The sequence below is a fragment of the Chlamydomonas reinhardtii genome, chromosome 3, assembly GCF_000002595.2.
Source record: "Chlamydomonas reinhardtii strain CC-503 cw92 mt+ chromosome 3, whole genome shotgun sequence".
NCBI classification, from domain to species: domain Eukaryota; kingdom Viridiplantae; phylum Chlorophyta; class Chlorophyceae; order Chlamydomonadales; family Chlamydomonadaceae; genus Chlamydomonas; species Chlamydomonas reinhardtii.
In genome coordinates, this window is record NC_057006.1 from 4,398,347 (window position 1) to 4,417,538 (window position 19,192).

The window sequence follows — 19,192 nt, forward strand, 5'->3', positions numbered from 1 at the left end:
ACGCTGCCGACCAAAGTCCAGGGCAGACATAGCAGCGAGACACACCACATCCCACACACGTGGCGCAAGCCCCGCAGGTGGGCGCACCAACCACAACTCCTCACGAGAGAAGGCACTTAGAGCATCCTCCGGCACGAAACCCATAGCCATTCCCATGTTTTCCCGCAGGGACAGCGCAACAGTGCAGTCCCAAAACCAGTGACGCCGGTCCCCATCCTGCATGTCAACCCCACACGCCCAACACGGGTCAACAGCAACGCCTCGCGCCCGCTCGCTAGCATGCCGTGGGAACGCCCAGCAAGCGTTGGCGGCCACACGCCAAAGTGCTTCCTTATGATGATTCTCCCATTGATTATGGGAAGGAGATGTCGGGAGATGTTGGGCTGCGGTGGCTGTAGGGAAACACGCGGGAACTTGCGGCAATCAACTGCATCCGCCTACCTGTCTTCTGGTCTTAGGGGGGTTTCACACGTGACATGCGAAGCCAGCTTCGACCCCGAAACCGGGTCGAAGCCGACCTCGGAACCGACCCCGAAACCGACTCGCCAAGCTGGCCCCCCCACCCCGATTTCGCGAAGCCGGCTTCCACATTTCACTACCGGTTTCGAGGATATCCATCATTCCATTGGTATATATTATCATATGGCTATGCATAGACACTTCACAGCCCCAAAGCAGACCCACGCGCCGCGAATGCCAAAGAATAGGTGGCACAATCTCCGCTGAATTTCGCGAATCCACGTCACAAAGTTAATTTTGCGCTATAAATGGACGTTTGGTGTCAACTCCTCGCTCAGCTCTGTCTCGCGTGTCACGCATGGCTGCGGATGGCATGCGCCGGACCGTGCAAATGGCCTGTGGAGGCCGACTGTGAGCATTTTAGCTGCTATGGTTATATGTACTGTCCAATAGGGCGGCAGGATGATAAAAAGCTGCCCCGGTCCGCCCTCGCGCTCGCGCCGCCCCCGCGCTCAGCGCCTAGCATCAGCAACACCCGCACGCAAACGGTGCTGCAGGGGACGGAGGTAGCGTCGCTGCTGCGTGCCACTGCCATCCCCCTAGGTGGCGGCTCCGGTCCTGCCGGCGGTGGTTGTGCAGCGGCGGCGCCGGGCGGCGGCGCCGCTCGTCGCCGCTTCGCCGCCGGCACGCCTTCAGCCGACAGCTCCGCTGCAAAACGGACGTCAGCGCCAAGAGTAGGAGGCCCTGCTGCTGGTGCTGGTGGGCGGCAGGCGGCGGTGCAGGGTGGTGGCGCGAACCGGGTGGCTCTGGCAGGCGCGCCAGCTGTGGCGGGGCCTGCTGTTGTGGCACGGCGCGTGGCGTTTGCACAGCCGGAAGCAGACGTTGACAACATCAAGCAAGCGGGGTAGCGGGTAGCGCGCGGCCTGCTGGCACAGAGCCCGGCATGGGTGGGTCAACAACTACACCGCCTTTTTTTACCGTGGGTATGTACTTTAAGCACTGTGCAGGATGTCTGGAAACTGGTGTTCCTTTTATGTGCCGCATTGTCACCCGGTACTGCAGCGAATGAGCGCCTGCGTGTTGGCGCCCATCGTGCCATCCAGGGCATGTTGAGCTGTGCATGCACGCACTGCTGCGCAATTCAATGTCGCATTCGGCGTTTATTGGTATGGCGTGTACACGCAAGACCTTGAGAAATGCTAGGACAGTTTGATTATGGGAAGGAGATGTCGGGAGATGTTGGGCTGCGGTGCGTGGCTGTAGGGAAACACGCGGGAACTTGCGGCAATCAACTGCATCCACCTAATCCACCTACCTGTCTTCCGGTCTTAACAGGACTAAACAGGACAGCAGCCGTCACGTGCACGAAACGGGCACTGGACCATGCAGCTGTAACATCGCCTGAGAAAAGCGCCAACACGTTATGTACCTTAAAACTAAGAGAAACGCGCACAGGTTGCCTGGGAGCGGGACAAACCCCGGGAGGTGGCAGACAGACAGGTCCGAAATGTTGCCCTACAGCTCTCCATTAGATTGTAGAAGAAACGCAAAGCAAATTATGCTACATAGACTTCACTGAGGAACACAGATAGCCCCGCAAGCAGCTTATGATAAAAGGAGATGTCAACCTTCCAACCTTCACGAGCTTAGGAGCTGCTTGGTGGATTCGTTAAGAGCAGCTGCTTTAATGAAAGCGTGCAGTGATATCGGTATAGGTTCGTCGGTGCTAAACCTCGCTCGACTGAGAAACGTGGTCGTCCGGCGCCGTGCGCGGTTTGGCGGGGGACTTCGCACCCAGAGCTGCAGAGCATTTTGTAGTGTAGGGTTCAATCCTAAATGGCTCGGAATATTGTAAGTGCTCAGCAGCATTGCACTTGTGTTGCCTGATGCCTGGCGTCCCTCAGACTCCGCTTCCACGATAATCACGACTCGCGACACTAGTCCACTCGCCCTGTATACATTACATTAAAGCCAATACGTATATATTGATTACTGAAGCACCTAATCCAGCCCTTCCTGTGAAATCCTCTTCCTCAAGCGAGGCCGAAACGACTTGACCGCCACTAGAAGCTATCATTTCAAGAGAGTACTACACTACCAATGAAGGCTCAGGGCTCAGTTCTGCACGGCCAACTCAGAGCCTGACGCTTTGCATTCTTGGTGCATACTGCCCTGGTTTACTCCAACTTGTTTCCAAGTATTAAACTAGGACCCCTGCCAACTTCTGGGATGACCGAACCCTGATATTGAGGTGCGTGAAGTCCGCATGCAAGCCGTTTGGCTCGTTCGCGCTGCTAACATGCCTACGTTGACGATGGCAGGCGCCGGAACAGCGCCCCCAGAAAAAAGATTTTCTGGACTTTTGCCTTTCTCCGGTCACAGGTCCGTGGTTATTGGCATGGCCTCGGCGCAGCCGTTGTCGCCCGACCTCGACAGCACCAGGAGGAGCTTGTCGCTTGGCCAGGCAGCAGATGTGGAGGCGGTGGATGAGAGCGCGGCCGAGGATCCCGCGATTTTCCCGCCGGGGGTTAGTTCTTTTCCGTTGTTGTCGCGCCTAGAAAGTTCGCGCACGCCTAGTCCGTTGCGCGCTAGAATTCGTTATTCTTCGATTCAAAAAATAATGAGTGCAAATATGCAGTTTGTGAGTTTCGCACGCTACCGCTCGTGGACGCCTGACAAGCGGCGACGTTGAATTGTTGATGTGCGTGTTCGCAGGCGCGAAGACGACGTAGACGGCGGACTGGGCTCTTGCTGCAGCTGCTGCGCAGCGCGTGTTGGCCATGCGGCACGCCACGCGGACCTGCCTCAGGCGCCGGACACGAAGGTGGCGGCGGCGGCAGCGGCGTGATGGTCCCCAGCAGCACGTGTCCGCACGTCCGCACCAGCGGCCCCCAGGTTGCCCCACCGCCAGCAGGACCAGCACCTGGGCCTGCTCCCCATGTGACAGCTGCCATTCCCAGCAGCGCTATCAGCTCAACGCTTTCAGGTGCCTTGACAGCGCCCGCCGCGGCCGCGCCGGCGGTGTCTGCTGCAGCCACTTTGCCCTGTCCGCCTGTGGCCGCCGACTCGTCTCTCAGTCACGAACTCACCGCAACCGTGGGCCAAGCAGGTGCCCGCGGCCTGACGAACTACGCAACATGCTCGGCCGGCGCTTCCCATGCCCTTGCGGCAGCCTTCCTCTACGCCCGCAATCGCAGCCTTGACCGGCTCCAGAACCACCGCCAGCCGCAAGGCTACCTGGCGGCCCCGCCCGCCTTGCGCGGCTCTCCTAGTGGCAGCGGTGGCGTCCGGCGCAACCCCAGCCCCACGCGGCGGGCCTCCGCGACCAGCAGCAGCCGTTTGTCAGCCATGGCGATGGCGGGCACGGCCTCATCTGGGGCCGGCGCGGTGACGACAGCGGTGGGCTCTGCAACTGTGTCGGGCGTCGTGGGCTGCACCAGCGGTGGCAGCACGCCGACGCACGCAGGCGCGACGGCGGGCGCAACTCGTGGTGGCAGCGCCGGCCCAGGCAGCGCCGGACCTATTGGCAGCAGTCGTATGTCCCTGGGGGGCCCGCCGTTCCGCAACGGTGCGGCCACCGCGAGTTCGCCGTTCACGTCGTCCGCGACGCTGGCTGCGATGATGGCAGGCGGCGGTGGTGTCGGAGCCGCGGCCCATGCGGGCTTACTGCCCAGCGCCCGCTCACGCCTCTCACGTGCACACAGCCTGGCCGTAGCGGTGGCAGCCGCAGCTGCTGCAGCCGGCGCTGGCGGCAGCAACAATGGCAGCGGCCTGGCACCGCCGCCCGCCGCCGTGGCCGCCGCGGCCGTTCTAGGCTACGGCCTGAGTTCGCCGTCGCAGCCCGACACGCTGGACTCCTGGCGCTTGGGCGGCAGCAGCGCACCCATCGCAGTGGAGTCGCAGTTCATAAACCCCAACAGCTCAACCGGCGGCGGCTCCTCATCGGTGGCCCTGCCGCCGCGCGCCTCGCACACCGCCGTCTGCCTAGCCGCCGGAAGCGGTGGCGCCGGCGGCGGTGGCAGTGGCACCTGTGTCAGCACTGCAGTCAGGCCCGCGCATCGCGCAAGTCACGGGGTTATGGGCAGCAAGTTCCTCGGCCCCACAGCCGCAGGCGGCGGCGGCGGTGCCGCTGCGCTGTCGCGTGCCACGTCCGCGGCCTCGCTCAACCACGCTGTCGGGATGGTGCCCATGGCTCTCAACTCACTGGCCTCCTCCATCATCTCAGCCGCCGGCGCGGCGCCACCTGCTGCTGGTGCTGGTGCTGGTGCTGCGGTGGTGGCTTCCGGGAGCGCGCAGCAGCACCAGCAGTCACAGTTCCAGGCCGTGGGAATACTGCCGGCGCTCATGCAGCCCGCGTGGGATGGCGACGAGCTCTCCACGGTGGGCTCCCTCGCAAGCAGCGTCATGTGCCCGCTGCCGCTGCTCACTGGCACGCGCACCAGCCTCATAGAAGACGGCGGCCTCGGCTTTGCAGAGCTCATGAAGGGAGCCGGCTGGCGTGGCGGCGGCGGGGGCCTCATGTCGGGCGGAGCCGGGATGGCACCTGGTTCAGGAGGCGGAGCCGGGGCAGCTGAGGCGGCGGCGCTTGCGGCGGCTCTTGGCGGCACGCCGCCTCTGGGTGTCTGGCCACCGGGGCTACTGGGGCTGACGGGGTTCGACATGGGTGGCATGAGTGAGCCAGCCGGCGGCAGCGGAGCTGCGGGGCAGTGGTGAGTAGTGGGGCATGGCAATTATTTAATGTGTCCGTGCTCATGCCGTTGGACCCTCAACATCCTTGCTTTGCCGTGCCTTACCTCGCCCTGTCTTGCCTGCCGCCTACAGGCGCCTCAGCTTTGGCACCGGCCTGCCCATGTCGCTACTCGGCGGGGGCGGCGGCGACGTTGCGCTCGGGGTCGCCCCGCTGACACCAGGCGGCGGCGGTGGCGGCTGTTCCATGCCGCCGTCGGCAAGCTGGCTGGCTGACGGGCCCTACAGCGGCATCTTTCCATCTGTACACGGCGGCGGCCTGACAGGGATGGCGGAAGACCCAGCCGCCCAGCTCGGCTCCCCAGCAGACATGTTCTCGCCCGATGACGCTGGCGCGCCGTCGCTGGCAGCTGCCGGCACGGCCAGCAGTGCCGCGGCAGGCTCACGCCTGCGCATGTCGCATGGGTACCTGTCGCCCACAGACTACACAGCCGCAATGGATTCGGGCAGCGTGGGAGCCGGCGCCAGTAGCATCGGAATCCTTTTAGGGCCGGCAGCAGCGGAAGCCAGCACACATGCAGCCCCGGCGGCAGCAGCATCGGCAGCATCGGGTGGCCCGCCCAGCACTAGCAGCACGCCATCGCGGCTGCGCGCGTGCCTGACAAACTGGGGCCGTAAGCGTATCGGCTCCCTCGGGCGCAGGTGAGGCGGGGCCGAAGCCAAGCGTGGCTCGTCATGCAGACCGGTTCTGCTGGTATAGCTGGTTCAGGTTTAAGGGCGCTCTTGCTACATGAACGCTTTGCTGCAACCTGTGTGCTATGCTGGCGGGCATGCACGGGCTGTTCTTTACGGTAGCAGCGGTGATCCCCAAAAGCAGTCCCACGATGACATGTGCAGGGTTATGTCGCGCTGTAGGGTGCGGCCACACGGCCACACTAAACACTTGTGCTTGCTTTACTGCGACCCATGTGCCGCGTAGAATCACGTCAATGTCGCCGTCGCTGTGGAATGTGCCAGAGGAAGACGGCCGATGTAGCTCCGCCTCTGCCGCCGCCATACCCTGCTCGGCCCTCACTGCGCTCCATGAGCATGCGGCGGCGGCGGCTGCCATGGCGGCAGCGGCCGTCACTGCCGCGGCCGCCGTCACTGCGGACTCCCGCATGGCAGCTGCACCTTCCTCGTGCGCCGCTGACATTCCTGGCGCCGACGTCGTCGTTGGTAGAGATGGCGACCTTACTGTGGGAATCACACAGAGCGCGGGGGGTACGCCGTGCGAGCTGGGTCTGGCAGGCATGCCGTCAAGCCTCACTGCAGAGCCGCTGGACGTTGAAGACAGTGGCGTAGGAGATTCTGATGGGTCTGACGCCGTGCTCATTTGCGGTGAGCGCGTGAAGGGCTCAGGGGCAGGAGGTGAAGGGACAGCAGCGGCGGCATGCAGCAGCCGCGGCGGCCACGTCAGCAATAGGCTGCTGGCCGGCGGCGGCGTCACCGCCGCCGCGGCGAGCGGCCTGAGCAGCGGCCAGGGCGGCTTGTCCCGTGAGCACACTGCGGAGGAGCGCGAGGAGCAACTACCACTACGCGGGGCTGAGGGGGTGTCAGGCGAGCTGGCGAGCGTTGGCGAGAGGGAGCTGCCGTCGCACAAGCCGCCGGTGCCGCGGCGGTTGGAGACGGCCTCAGCGCTAAATCTTGAGGACGCACGCCGCCGTCTGCGGCCGCTCAGCATCCCGCGCAGCTCCTCCGTTCACCAGCAGGAGGGGCCGGTGCTGCCCAGCCGTGGCGGCTCAACTGGGGGCGTGGTGGTGGCTGCCGGCAGCTGCCTCGGGGCCCAGTCCGGCCCTGTCGCTACCAGTGTGGCGTATCTGTCCGCCTTCCCTGTCGCGCCCCACTCCCCGCTGGGCTCGCCAGGCACACATACGCGCAAGCACGCTGACACTGTCTTCAGCGCTGCGGCCACCGCGGCTGCTGCAGCCGCCTTGGCGTCGTACAACAGCAGTGGCCGGTGGATGCGTGGCGGGCCACTGCCGCCTCCCTCAGACGCCAGCACGCCAGCAACAAATGCCGCCATGGCGGCGGCGGCCGCCGCCGTGGACTTGAGTGCGTTCGCGGCTGGCTGTGCCTCGCCGTGGGCGTCGCTGCCGACGTCGGGCCTCGCGAGCCCGATGCACAGCCGGCTCGCGCTCATGGCCGACCTGGCGCCGGGCATCATGGCGGCGGGCGGCGGCGGCGGCGGCGGGAGTGGCATGTACGGCGCCTTGCTGCGGGACTGCTGCGATGGCGGCGGCGGCGGCGCACTGTCACGCCAGCCCAGCATGAGTCTGCAGGTATGGGCAGCGCAGGGCCCCGGATTGATGATGCGGTTGTTCATTCCCCAGCGCCCCGCTGTGGGGCATTTGTCAATAGCCGCGACTAGCCTACCTAGCTTCCATGGTCTCTCGACTTGGGCCCATTCGCGCTTCATCGTTCCAACTGTCCAACCCTCCAACGCACGGCGTACGACATTGCCTTTATGCTGCAGGTCAGCTGTCCAACGGAGGTGACGCTGCAGAAGCTCATCGGCCGCGGCTGCGCCGGCCGTGTGTACCGAGGCCTGTGGCGTGGCGAGACGGTGGCAATCAAGGTCATTACCTGCACCGCCGCCGCCGCCGCGCCACCCGGCGGCACCGGCACCAGCAGTGCCAGCACACACGGAGAGGCGGGTGTGTTCGCTGACTGCTTCGGCCTGCGCGATGATGAGGTGAGCGCGGCCCGAAGCTTGTTCATAACACATACACCGTCACTTATGCCACCCTGGTGTTAGGAATGAAAGTTGCATGCATGGCCTGCACATTCACCAATCGGAACATAATACCTGGACACAGGTCAAGAAGATTGAGCAGGAGGCGGCGCTGGGCATGGTGAGTAGATGACGCGGGGTGCAGCAATGCCGGAGTGGCCCCGGCGGGTGGAAACGGACCTGAATGGGCAATAAGGCGCCAATAAAGAATCATGGGAACCGAATCGCAAGAGACAGCAGTCCTAGCCCTGCTGATGCCGCACTTTGCCTCCGAACCGTTCCCATCCCTTTCACTTTCAGGTGCTGGTACACCCCAACATCGTGGCCACCTTTGCCGCCTTCACCACCGCCGTCTCTGCGCCGCCGCGGCCGCCAACCCAGCAGCAGCTGCACAGCTCCTCCCAGTTGCACATGCCCAACACAGCAGGCGGCGCTGGTGGCGGCACCGGCATCGCGCCGTCTTCCGGTCATTTCTGGATGGGTGGCGCCGGCAGCGTTGCGTCCTGCTCCTCCGCTTACACAACGCTGGACAACGCAGCGCAAGGGCAGCGGCCGTCGCAGGTCGTGCCCGGCAGGGCGAGCGGCAGTGGTGGCGCAGCCGCAGCCGCCGCGGCGGCGGCGGCTGGCCTGCTGCAGCGCGGTAAGACGTCTCAGAAGTGGCGTATGCCGCACGAGTCGTCGCTCACCGGAATTCCTGCCGCCGGCTCGCCTGCAGCCGATGGCGGCGGCAGCGGCTCGTTCGTGACCATCATATCTCCCGGGGCCATCGCTGCCGCAGCGATGGGGCTCGGCGGGGTTGCAGTGGGCTCGGGTGCCGCCAGTGCCGCGGCCGCACCTGCACTTGTTGGCGGTGGTCACGGTGGCGGCGGGGCGCCGTCGTCTAGCCCTCGCTGCACCACACGCATGGGGGCAGTGGGCTCGCTGGGCCGCTTCCCGCTGTCACGGCAGCTCTCCACCCTCAGTCGCGTTTCTCACGGCATGCCGGGGCAGCAGCAGCAGCTGCTGCAGCTGCCGCCGTCACTGACGATGGCCTCGGCGAGCGCAGCAGGCACGGCGCATTACTCGGCTGCTGCCGGGACAAACCACAACGGCACCGCCCCTGACGGACTTCCGCACGACGCCACTGCTGCCGCCGCTTATCCGCCCTACCGCCGCGCCTCCAGCACCATCTCTGGCTGTGTGCCGTCCAGCTACCTGCCTGCCGGGGATGCGGCGGCGGAGGCAGCTGCTGGAAGCCAGCACCCGGAACAGCAACAGCAAGTAATGCATGGGAGCCGCTCGCAGCAGCTGGTGCACCTTGACACGTCGGCGCTGGCTGCGGCCGCGCCCGGGTCTGCGGCGGCGGGACCGCAAGCGGCGGTTTCCTCGTCCGGGCAACTGGGGGCGTTCTCGCCAGTCCGCATGCGCTCGGGCACAGCCTCCACGGCGGGTCTCTTCCGCCCGAACAGCACCACTACCAGCAACAGCGGCTTTGCGCCTGGTTTCGCTGGCGGCGGTGCCAACGCGACCGGCGGCGGCGGCGGCGGCGGCGGCGGCTCCTGGGCTGCGCCAGGGGGCCACGGTCTGCCGCCGCACGTCATCAGCCCCAGCCCTCGCCCCCAGTCGCCCATGCGCTGCGGCAGCCTGGGAGACATGTCGTTCTCGCGCTTCAGCGGCGGCTATGCCGGCAACAGCGGACACATCGCCCTTACCGCCGCCGCCTCCACAGCGGCGGCGCCGTCCGCGGGCTACGGCCTCACGGCGGCGTCCTGCGGCTCGCCGATGCTGCAGCAGGGATCGCCGGGTATGCCGCCGCCGCTGGCGTCGGCGGCGCCGCCGCCGCCTCGTGCGACGCGATGGGAGACGTTCATCGTTATGGAGCTGTGTCCGTGCGGTTCGCTGCGCTCCGCGCTTGATGCCAAGCTGCTGCATGACAAGCGCACCGGCGCGCCCAAGCTCCACGAGGTGCTGCCGCTGGCCTGGGAGGTGGCGTGCGCGCTGCAGTACCTGCATGCCAACGGCGTCCTGCACTGGTGGGTTGTTCGGCTGGATATGCACGATGTGCAGCGCGGCGGACCTAGCTAGGTGGATGTGAGGCACTTTGCAGCTTTGCTTTGGTCGTTTGCGCAATCATATATATGGATCTTGATACTCTGGCACCGACTGTGTACGGAGTCCTGCTACGAGCTGTGCAATCCTTTCTCCCTTCACACGATGCTCATCGCAGTGACCTGAAAGCCGGCAACGTCATGCTCGCGGAGGCCGCGCCGCCACCGCCTGGCGCCAGCAGCGATGGCAGGTCCTCCGCCGCAGGGTCCGCAGCCGCCTCCACCGTCTCAACCGCAGCCAGCGGCGGCGCGCCAGCCGGTGCTTCGGCCCCGGAGGGCGCAGCCACGCCGCACACGCCTGCTGCCGTCTCCATTGCACAGCAGCTACTGCTTGGGTCCACGACAGCGTCCGTCACCCCGACGCCGCGCAGCAGCAGCCGCCAGGCGCCCACCGGTAACGCCTGGCCGACGTACACGGCCAAGGTCGCGGATTTCTCACACAGCATGCAAGTGGAGCTGGCGCTGCGGCGGCTGCAGCAACAGGCCGGAGGCGGCGCAGGCGGGGGTGGCGGAGGCATGGAGGGCGAGATGGCATCGCCCTCCCACGCCGCGCCGGAGCTGTTTGAGGAGGGCGCCAAGCCCACCTTTGCATCGGACATCTACTCGCTGGGTGCGTTGTTTTCAGCACGTGTGGGCTGTTGTGGGCTTGAAGATTCCTTATTAGTCGGGTCCTTGGCATGTTAAGCTCACTGACCACCGTTCATGAGACCAACAATCACACGATTGTCGTCAACGGACCGCAGGCGTGGTGCTCTGGGAGCTGTACGGCGGCCGCAAGCCGTACGACAAATACACAGTGGGAGACGTGCTCGCAGCCAAGCGCAGCGGCGCCCCCACCGAGCACCACCTGACCATCCCACCTGCCTGGCCGCCCGCCCTGGTGTCCGTCATACGCCGCTGCTGGGCGGCGGAGCCGGCGCAGCGGCCGGCGATGAGCGAAGTTGTGGGCACGCTGCTGCAACTGTGCCGCTCCACGCTGCCACACATAAGGCTGAGCTACCCGGTCATGCTCAGCCCTGCGGGCGAGGAGGGTACAGACCAAGGGGGCAAGAAGGCGGAGGAGGCGGGCGGCAGCAGCGGTGCGGGCGAGGTGCGCCCCAGCTTCGAGCTGGCGGCGGCCGCCGGCGTGGCGACGTCGATGGGCGTCATGGGAGGACAGTCGGCGGCGGCGGCGGCGCGGTCCACGGAGGAGGAGACACGCTGCATGCGCGTTCTGCAAGACGCACGGGCTGTGATGGAGGGCGTGCTCGCGGTGCTGCCTGACGGCTTTGCCTCGGAGCCGCACCAGCACAGCGCTCCTCTGCGGTCGCCACCGCTGGGAGCCTTGACCGCCACAGCAGGGCCCGCGGCGGGGGCTTCAGCGGGGCCTCTGGATGGCAGCCATGCGCGTAGCACAGGTCCTGCAGCCTACGCCACCACCGCTGGCGACGCCGGCAATGGCATACGCTCGTTACCTTTCGTCACACTTCCAACGGCGGTGCTGCCGGCTGGTGTCAAGACAGAGGTAGAGGCGGCCGCGGTGGCATACCTGCAGTCAGCGGCGGGGGACTCCACTGCCGTTGCGGCGGGAACAGTAGCCGCTGCTGGGGTAGGCTTCTCTGTCCTTTCGCCGGTCGAGGCGCAGCAGCAGGTGCTGTCATCACCACCGAGAGCGGCAGGACGTCTTTGCTCTCACGAGCTTGAGCAACTCTGCCAGATTCTGGTGCTCGATACATCTCCAGCCAAACATCCCAGGCCTCAAATTGAGGCAGCTGCACCCCGAAACGCGCGTGAGCATGGCTTCGCTGCGACCTCCACCGCCGCCACAAACGCAGCTGGCACCTCAAGTAAAGCTGCCGCAGGAGCGGCCATGGCCGTGCCTGCCGCGTACTCAAGTAACACCGCTTCGAGCCAGAACTGTGGCTCCGGCAGCCAGCCGGCTCGGGCGTCGCTACAGGGCCCGGGACCGGATGCAGCTCGCGAAGCCGGCTCAGAGCAGCCCACCTCACCCTCCGCGCCAGGAGCGCGGGCCAGCAGAAGGCTCAGCCTCAGCGCCAGCGGCCGCGACGACGGCGGCTGCCAGCACAGCATTGGCACCCCAACGGCTGTCACTGGCGGCGGCAGCGGCGCAACGAGCAGTAGCAACCGCCCCGCTGACGGTGCCGGCGCGCTTCAACCCGCGTCGGAGCGGCTTCACGGCCTGCTGCGCAGCGGCCGCCGCCCCACGTCCGTCACCTACACCAGCCGCGCCCGCGGGCTGCAGCGGCACCTGCACCACAGCCTTTCCTCCCGGCAACAGCACCTGATGCCGTCGTCGGGGCACCCGCGCGGCTTCCTGCGTGCCTCTGCACCCGTGCTGGATGCGAGCCTGCTCCGCCACTCGGACGTGCCCCTGGTCGACCTCGACGCCGAGATAAGCACTGTGGAACGCCATGACTCGGACGCTGCCTTATCCGCATCTGGCCTAGCGCAGGGACTGCGGGAGGTTCAGCAGCACCTGGCGGCGGCAGCGGGCAACAGCGGCTCGCCAGCCCTTACCACACGCTCCTTATCCCGGCGCCAGACTTCGCAGTGCGGCAATTTGAGTACGCATTCTCTGCCGTACTCCGTCGCCTCGGCGTCGCAGCCGCCGAGCTCGTGGGGAGCAGCGACCGCCAGTGTGGGCGGCGTGTACAGCGGCGACGGCGGGCGCGGTGGCGGCGGCAGCAGCACTGCGCCTAGTGGCAATGCACGGTGTGTGTTGCAGCAGCACCCGCACCAGCAGCACCGCTCGCAGCAGCAGGGCCCTGGAGCCAGCAACACCACGCTGCTCACCACCACCAACACCTCTGTCAGCGGTGAACGGCTCGGCGGCGGGCCCAGCGCCGGCACCTCGCTCCGCTCTCTGTCAAGAGCCATGCGCTCGTGCTCCTCTTCAGGCCTGAACTTGGTCGCCGCCGCCACAGTCAGCACCAGCTGTGATGCTGACGGCGCCGAGGGAGGTTTGGCGCAGGCCGACATGCCAGGACGTGACAGCGATAACAAGGGGTCATCGTGTGGTTCACATGCCCAGGGCCCTCCGCAAGCGCTGCTGGCCTCAACCTGTTCCCGAGGCGATGGCGTACGTGCAGCCGCTGCCCCTGAGGCGCAACCACCGCCAGCGACCGGCTTCGTAAGCCTGCAGGGCAGCAGCAGCCGGCCTACCGACGTTGCAGCTAGTGCCGCAGCAGTAGCCACGTCAGTCCCGGCATTTGCCGAGATCAGCCCGGCAGTGGCTGCAGGGGACTACAACGTCAGCCCGGCGGCTGTAGCGGCCAACGCCAGCAGTGGCACCAGCCCTGGCCTGTTGACAGCAGCGGCAGTTATGGCAGTAGCAGCAGCTGGTGTCGACCAGTTGCCTTCACCCTTCAGCTCCTCTACAGCATCCCAGTATGCTTCATCTGCAGGCCTCTGCACGCCGCGGAATGCTTCCAGCCTTGCGCCGGAGTTGGCATGCTCGGGCGCCCCAGGAGCCGGTTCCGCTTCTGGCGTCGCGGCTGTGCCCGCAGGTTTCTCACCCTTTGCGTCCGGCAGTGGCCAGACAGCGTCGAGCTCGGGCGCAACTGAGGTTGTGTCGCGCGTGATGCACGTGCTGACGCCGGCGCACAGCGGCGGCGCTAGCGCCGCGATGATGGCTGCTGCTGGCACCGCCGCGCCTGCGCCGGTGGTGGCCCGCGGCTTCGCCCGCCGCACTGCCAGCATTCACGATGTGCCAATGCTTGGCGTCAGTCGCCTTGCGCCGCTGCCTGAGCTGGAGTCGTGCCACAGCATTAACGCATACCTGCACGCCATGGAGCAGCTGAACGGTGGACTGGGTAGCGCCGGCGCGGCCGGCGGTGCGGGCAGCAGCAGCCAGCCGCAAGAGGCCGCCGCTGCTGGGGAGGAGGAGGCGGGGAACAGCACACGGGCTGTCGTCACAAGGCATCGCCGGCACGGCACGCAGCCGCAGCTGTTGGATGACATAGAGCTGACGGAGGCGGTGGCAGCGGCGGGGTCGGGCCTGCGGGCCGAAGGCGTTGAATGGATGCCTTTCATGGATGAAGACTGGCAGCAGCAGCAGCCGCACCCGCGGCGGCAGCAACAGCAGCAGTCTACCGGTGGCGCCCGGGAGCACGGCAGCCGCCAGCAGCCGAGAATGGTGATGTCGCCAGGCGACCTGCATGAGGAGATGCTGCCGCCCCTGCCCCGCGCCGGCCGCGCTGCTGCCAGTAGCGGTATGCCGGTGGCGGCGTCTCCCCGCCTCGAAGTGCGCAGCGGCAGTCGGCGGTCCGGTGGTGGCGGCGGCGTAGGAGGCGGCGTCGCCATAATTGCTGGGCCTGCCTGTAGCGACATCAGCGGTGCAAGTGCCGGCGTGGGGGCTGCTGGAAGGCACGGAGGTGATCCGATGTGGTCGCCCGTTTTCAGCGGGTCTCCTGGCATGGGCTGGCATGGCGTCCACGCGCTACACCCACTTCACCCGTATGCGCCTGCGGCCGGCGCCCCGGCCGCGGTGTCGCCGCAGCAGCTGGCTGCGGCGGCCGCGGCCGCCGCCGCGGCCGCGGCCGGCAACGTTGCGATGGTGAGCAGCAGCGGCCAGCAGGACGACCTGTTTGGCTTCGAGGTGATGTCACCGCCATCCGTGTCGCGTGGCCACACCGGCGGCGCCGGAGGCTTCAGCGGCTTGTTCTCGTCCTCGGCCTGGTGTCTCAGCGCTTATCCTCCGACGCCCGGCTTGGAATCCTTGCCCGGGCCCCCCGCGCAGCTGTCCACCGCAGCTGCAGTGGCAGCGGTGGACGCGGCTGAGCGGCACCACCGGCACCAAACCCAACAGCAGTCGGCCGCAGCAGCCGCTTCCATGACGGCTGTTGCGCCCGCCGCGGTCATGCACACGACCGCAGGCGCTGCGGTGCCTGCTGCAACAAACATCGCGACGGCCGGCAGCGCTATTCACCGCGCAACGTCAGGCGGCACCATCAGCACCGCCACCCTGCTGCTCCCAGGCATGCCGCCAATGCCAAGCTACGGAACCTCAAGCCTGCCCCACCGTCCTCTGTACCAGCAGCACTACGCCGTCCCCGCCGCGCCGCCACCGCTGCTGTACCAGTCGCATCAGCCGCATCCGCAGCAGCCGCAATGGCAGCTGCTGCCGCGCACCGGCAGCTGCGGCGGCAGCGCCATGTCGCCCCATGCGAGCGGTGGCGTGGCATCCAACGGCGGCGTCGGCCTCAGCGCTCGTGGTAACCCGGCACGTGCTTACTCCAGCAGCCCATACCAGTCGCCCAACCTACTGTGGCATCACCAGCAGCACCACCAGCACCATCACCAGCATCCAGGCACACCCTCTGCGTACGGCGCGAGCAACACCAGCACCCGGACGGATCTGGGGAGCATTCTGGGCACGGCTGCAGGCCCGCTCGGGCTCAGCCCCGTTTCAGCCAGTGACATCCCAGTCGCTACGGCGCCTTCGCCGGCGGGTGCTATGCCGCCCTGCCCCCCGGATGCCTTCATGACCACCACAGCCGACCCCGCCAGTGGCAGCCACGCTGGTGGCCTCTCCCCAGCCGCACCGCGGCCCCTGCACACGGGTGCGGCAGCTGCTGCCGCGTCGCCACGGCGGGAGCTCTCCGCATCGGCACAGCCGTCACCGGCGCGACTCCAGTTGCAGGGCACCTCACGACACGCACTGCAGCCTGCCTGGCCCCGCCACAGAATGGACTCGGCGGCGGCCCCTGGTTCTGCTGGCCCGAGCAATGCCGCGGCTGCGTTGGCCGGCGGTGCCGCCGTCGCGAATGCCGCCGCTGTGCCGCTGCTGCTGCCCGGGGCCGAGCTTCGCGGCGTCCCAGCAGCTGCCATTTCTTTTGGCAGCTACTGCGGCCCACTGCAGGGAATATTGCCCGGGAGTACTGGGCCCGAGTCTCAGAGCGCAAAGCCGCGGTCCTTTATGCGCTCGTCGCTGCCAGGACACCCCGGCGGTGGCGGCGGCGGTGGCGGCAGCGGCGCCAAATCGCGTGCAGCCACCTCGGATCTAGCAGGCCCTGCGGTCGCGCAAGGTGCTCCGATGGGCGCCATCGTCGGCGACGGGCTGAGTGACCACCGCTCAGAGCCGCAGCCGGGCGCGAACCGGCCGCGATCAAACCGCTCCAACCCGCTCCTCTACCAGGAGCACAGCTACGGGCCCTGCGATATATCCCCACCGCCGCAACTGGTCGACGACGGCGCCGCCGCCCTGGCCACCATCAGTGGGATCTTGGCGCAGGCTGGTAGAGTTGGAGCTGGAGCGGGTCTGAGCCGTGTCGTGGCATCGGGCTCTGCGCACCACACACAGCACGCGCATTACTACGCACATCAGCATGCAAACCACGCGCACCACGCGCCGCATGGTGCAGCTGGCGGGAGCTACTGGCATCACTACGGAGACGCGGGCAGCGATGCAGGCTCCTTTTCAGTGGCCCACAGCGGCAGCTTGTACGGCAGCTACGGCTGCGGACACAGTGGCTACGGCAGCCTTGCGGCCGCGCTGGCGTCGCAGCACCACCACCGGCACCCGTCACAGCCGTTGCCGCACCTGCAGCACTCGCACAGTCAGGCGTACGGTGCCAACGGCGCGGCGGCGTTGACGCACAGCGTGGGCGGGCGCGCAAGACACCACGGCGGCGGTTATGGGCCGCCAGCAGGCAGCAGCGCCGCCAGCAGCGTTGTCGGCGCCTCGTCGAGGCGGCGCAACCGGCAGCACAGCCGCATGTTCACTACGGAGGAGCTGGAGGCAGCGCTGAGTTCCATTCCACGATTCGGCGACAGTGCAACTTCCTACTATCTGTACAGCAACATGGCTGCAGCGGCGGCGGCCCAGCAGCAGCAGCAACAGTCAGCGGCGGCGGCGGCGGTCGCTGCGGCCGCTGCGGCGGCCCACCAGCTGGGCACGTCACCAGGGCCGCAATCGCCGGCGGCGGGGCTCCATCGCTAATGCCGTAGAGGACGGCAGCTGCGCGTAAGAAATGACGCTGAAGAGTGAAGGCATCAAGCAGCTGTGTTCCAACCAAGGATGAAGAAAGCGAAGACAGAAGGTCTTCTTGGCGATCTGGTTATAATCTTAGCAGCGAAGCACGGACAAAGGCGTATGTAAGCTACGGTGATGAATCTAGCTAGGCAGCTAGCTAGCAAACGTATGAAGCAGGTGTTGGGGGGGCAGGCACCGGGTGGTAGATTCACCCCACACAAACAAGCATGGCCTGGGGCATGCACAATCCCGGACGCCATCATCAACGAGCTGGACGCGGACCTGACGGCGACAAAGCGGGCGCACGAGGAGGAGGTTGCCGACCTGAAACTGGTGCACGGGCAGGAGGTCTGCGAGCTGAAACATGTGCACGAGGAGGAGGTCCGGGAGCTGAGGCGGGTGCATGAGGAGGCGATTGGTGAGCTAAAGCGGGTGCACGAGGTGGTTGGTGAGCTAAAGCGGGTGCACGAGGAGGAGGTCCGCGCGCTGAAGGAGCTGTTTGACGTCAGCTAGGGGGCAGCGGGCATGCAGCGGGAGCTTGATGGATGGATGGATGATGGATGATGGACAATGAGCTAATGAATGAGCTAATGAACGGGCTAATGAATGGGCTAATGAAAGCATGAGATACAATGGTCTGCAAGGAGCGTGGATAATCCGTGGACAATGGACAATGGTCTGGCACGGATGATGGATTAGCGTGGATGGACTGATGGACTGATGAATAGATGAATGCTAGAAGGCGGTGAAAAGAAGGATGTTGTTCATGGTCGCGCACTATGCACAATTGCGTTTTGGACCCACCTTGGCCGCAGCTTGTGAAACTGCGGAGTCCATTACGTAAACAGGAATTGGACACTGTGTGGTAACAGGTGGTACGTTGGGGGGCGTGTAGGCGTGCGGCCTTTCGGCGCTTCCGGCGCTGTCGCGGGAGCACCAGCAGCAGCAGGGGGTCGGGTGATGATGTGGGGCGCGGTGTATGGAGGTGGCATCCTGTATGTTGACCTGGGCGCTTCAGTACGCTAAGCCAAGTCGTCACTGGTTCAATTTTGTGGCGTGAGAGCCGCCTCACCCCGGTTAGTGCACGTGCTTGAGTGCTGTGCCGCAGAAGGGTGCAGGTACGCACGGGTATGGGCAATCAAGTAGGCGCGGTGGGACAGGTGAAAGGTGGCGAAATCCCGCGATCGATCGTGTGGTGCAACCCCAGGGACGTGATGGCGATGCGCCCTAAGAGAAAGATACGGGCTACCAGGTGACGCGGACGTGTGGCCGACAATGAAGTAGCAGTACATGATGACCAATGCAGACTGGCGTGCTGTTGGGCCATGCTACATACGCTTCTGAGGTTTAGCGCTTACGCAAGCCCACAACTAAATTGTATGAGCATTTCAATAAGCGCTTCAACGCTGTCCTAGGCCCGAGACCTGGCTGAGATGGTGGTATGGTGGTATGGTAGGTGGTATGGTGGCCGCAAATGCTAAGAAGAGGCTGCTGGAGGCTGAGATTGAGGCTAAGGTGGAGGTGGAGGCTATGGCTAAGGTGGAGGTCGTGGACCTGTGCAGCTCTGATGGTGATGAGTGAGAGGCGGGAGGAGAGAGAGTATTATGAGTCAGCAGCAGGTGTACAGTCATTACGAACTCGCTCGCATGAGACGGATTACTGAGATTTTTTGAGACTGTGCTTTTTTACTGTGCTTGTAGGTGCTTAGTAGGCGCCCGCGTCAAGGTGGCTGGGTTGGTAACGACCCGGGAGGGGAGGGCTCAGCCCTTTTCCTGCCTCCCTAAGGCAGCCACCTCCTTGTTTGAGACTGTATGCACGGATTATTGAAATGGATTATTCCTACGGATTATTAAATCTTTTTGTGACTCAGTTGACCCGCCTCTGAGAGTGGCCACGCCTTCTGCCAGTCTTTGTCATCGAAAGTTGTGGTAAAGAGAACACCATGTAGCAATTGTCGTACACGCGCCCATGCAGCCGCCGGGGGAGTTACTTAGGACGACCGGCTTGGCAATTTAGGGTAACCCGTGCCCGCGGCAGAGCCCTTCTCTCCCGGACTTTTGGTAATCAAGATCGAGGCCAGGACTGGCCAGGAGGCCGTCAAAGATTGAGACTCTGCCCTGTAACCCTCAAGATCTTCCTGGACTCTGTTCCCCTGTGCCTCCCCTGAGCCTCGCCGGCTCTCTGTCCTGCGTGGACCGGTGTCTCCCGAGCCTC

At 65.6% G+C, this 19,192-nt stretch overlaps 2 protein-coding genes across 2 annotated transcripts; both read left to right on the plus strand.

Annotated features, from left to right (window-relative positions):
• The first annotated feature begins 453 nt into the window (after window positions 1-453).
• Window positions 454-1,866, plus strand: CHLRE_03g175584v5 (uncharacterized protein). The gene has a single exon (XM_043060953.1). It carries the CDS (start codon window positions 897-899, stop codon window positions 1,365-1,367), a length of 471 nt encoding a protein of 156 aa, XP_042926082.1. The 5' UTR covers window positions 454-896; the 3' UTR covers window positions 1,368-1,866.
• Window positions 1,867-1,993: 127 nt separating this feature from the next.
• Window positions 1,994-19,113, plus strand: CHLRE_03g175600v5 (uncharacterized protein). The gene is made up of 10 exons (XM_043060954.1): window positions 1,994-2,710; window positions 2,842-2,986; window positions 3,175-5,168; window positions 5,281-5,847; window positions 6,125-7,466; window positions 7,661-7,879; window positions 8,004-8,039; window positions 8,219-9,930; window positions 10,125-10,615; window positions 10,749-19,113. The coding sequence occupies exons 2-10, from the start codon at window positions 2,858-2,860 to the stop codon at window positions 16,943-16,945; spliced, it is 12,687 nt and encodes a 4,228-aa protein (XP_042926083.1). The 5' UTR covers window positions 1,994-2,710; window positions 2,842-2,857; the 3' UTR covers window positions 16,946-19,113.
• The last annotated feature ends 79 nt before the right edge of the window (window positions 19,114-19,192 follow it).

Excerpts from the sequence above, each read along its gene's own strand:
- CHLRE_03g175600v5 (XM_043060954.1), top strand. The coding sequence starts at position 2,858 with ATGGCCTCGGCGCAGCCGTTGTCGCCCGACCTCGACAGCACCAGGAGG. Across the intron at positions 5,169-5,280 it reads AGCGGAGCTGCGGGGCAGTG|GCGCCTCAGCTTTGGCACCG; the intron begins GTGAGTAGTGGG and ends TGCCGCCTACAG. Across the intron at positions 8,040-8,218 it reads AGGAGGCGGCGCTGGGCATG|GTGCTGGTACACCCCAACAT; the intron begins GTGAGTAGATGA and ends TTTCACTTTCAG.
- CHLRE_03g175584v5 (XM_043060953.1), top strand. The coding sequence starts at position 897 with ATGTACTGTCCAATAGGGCGGCAGGATGATAAAAAGCTGCCCCGGTCC.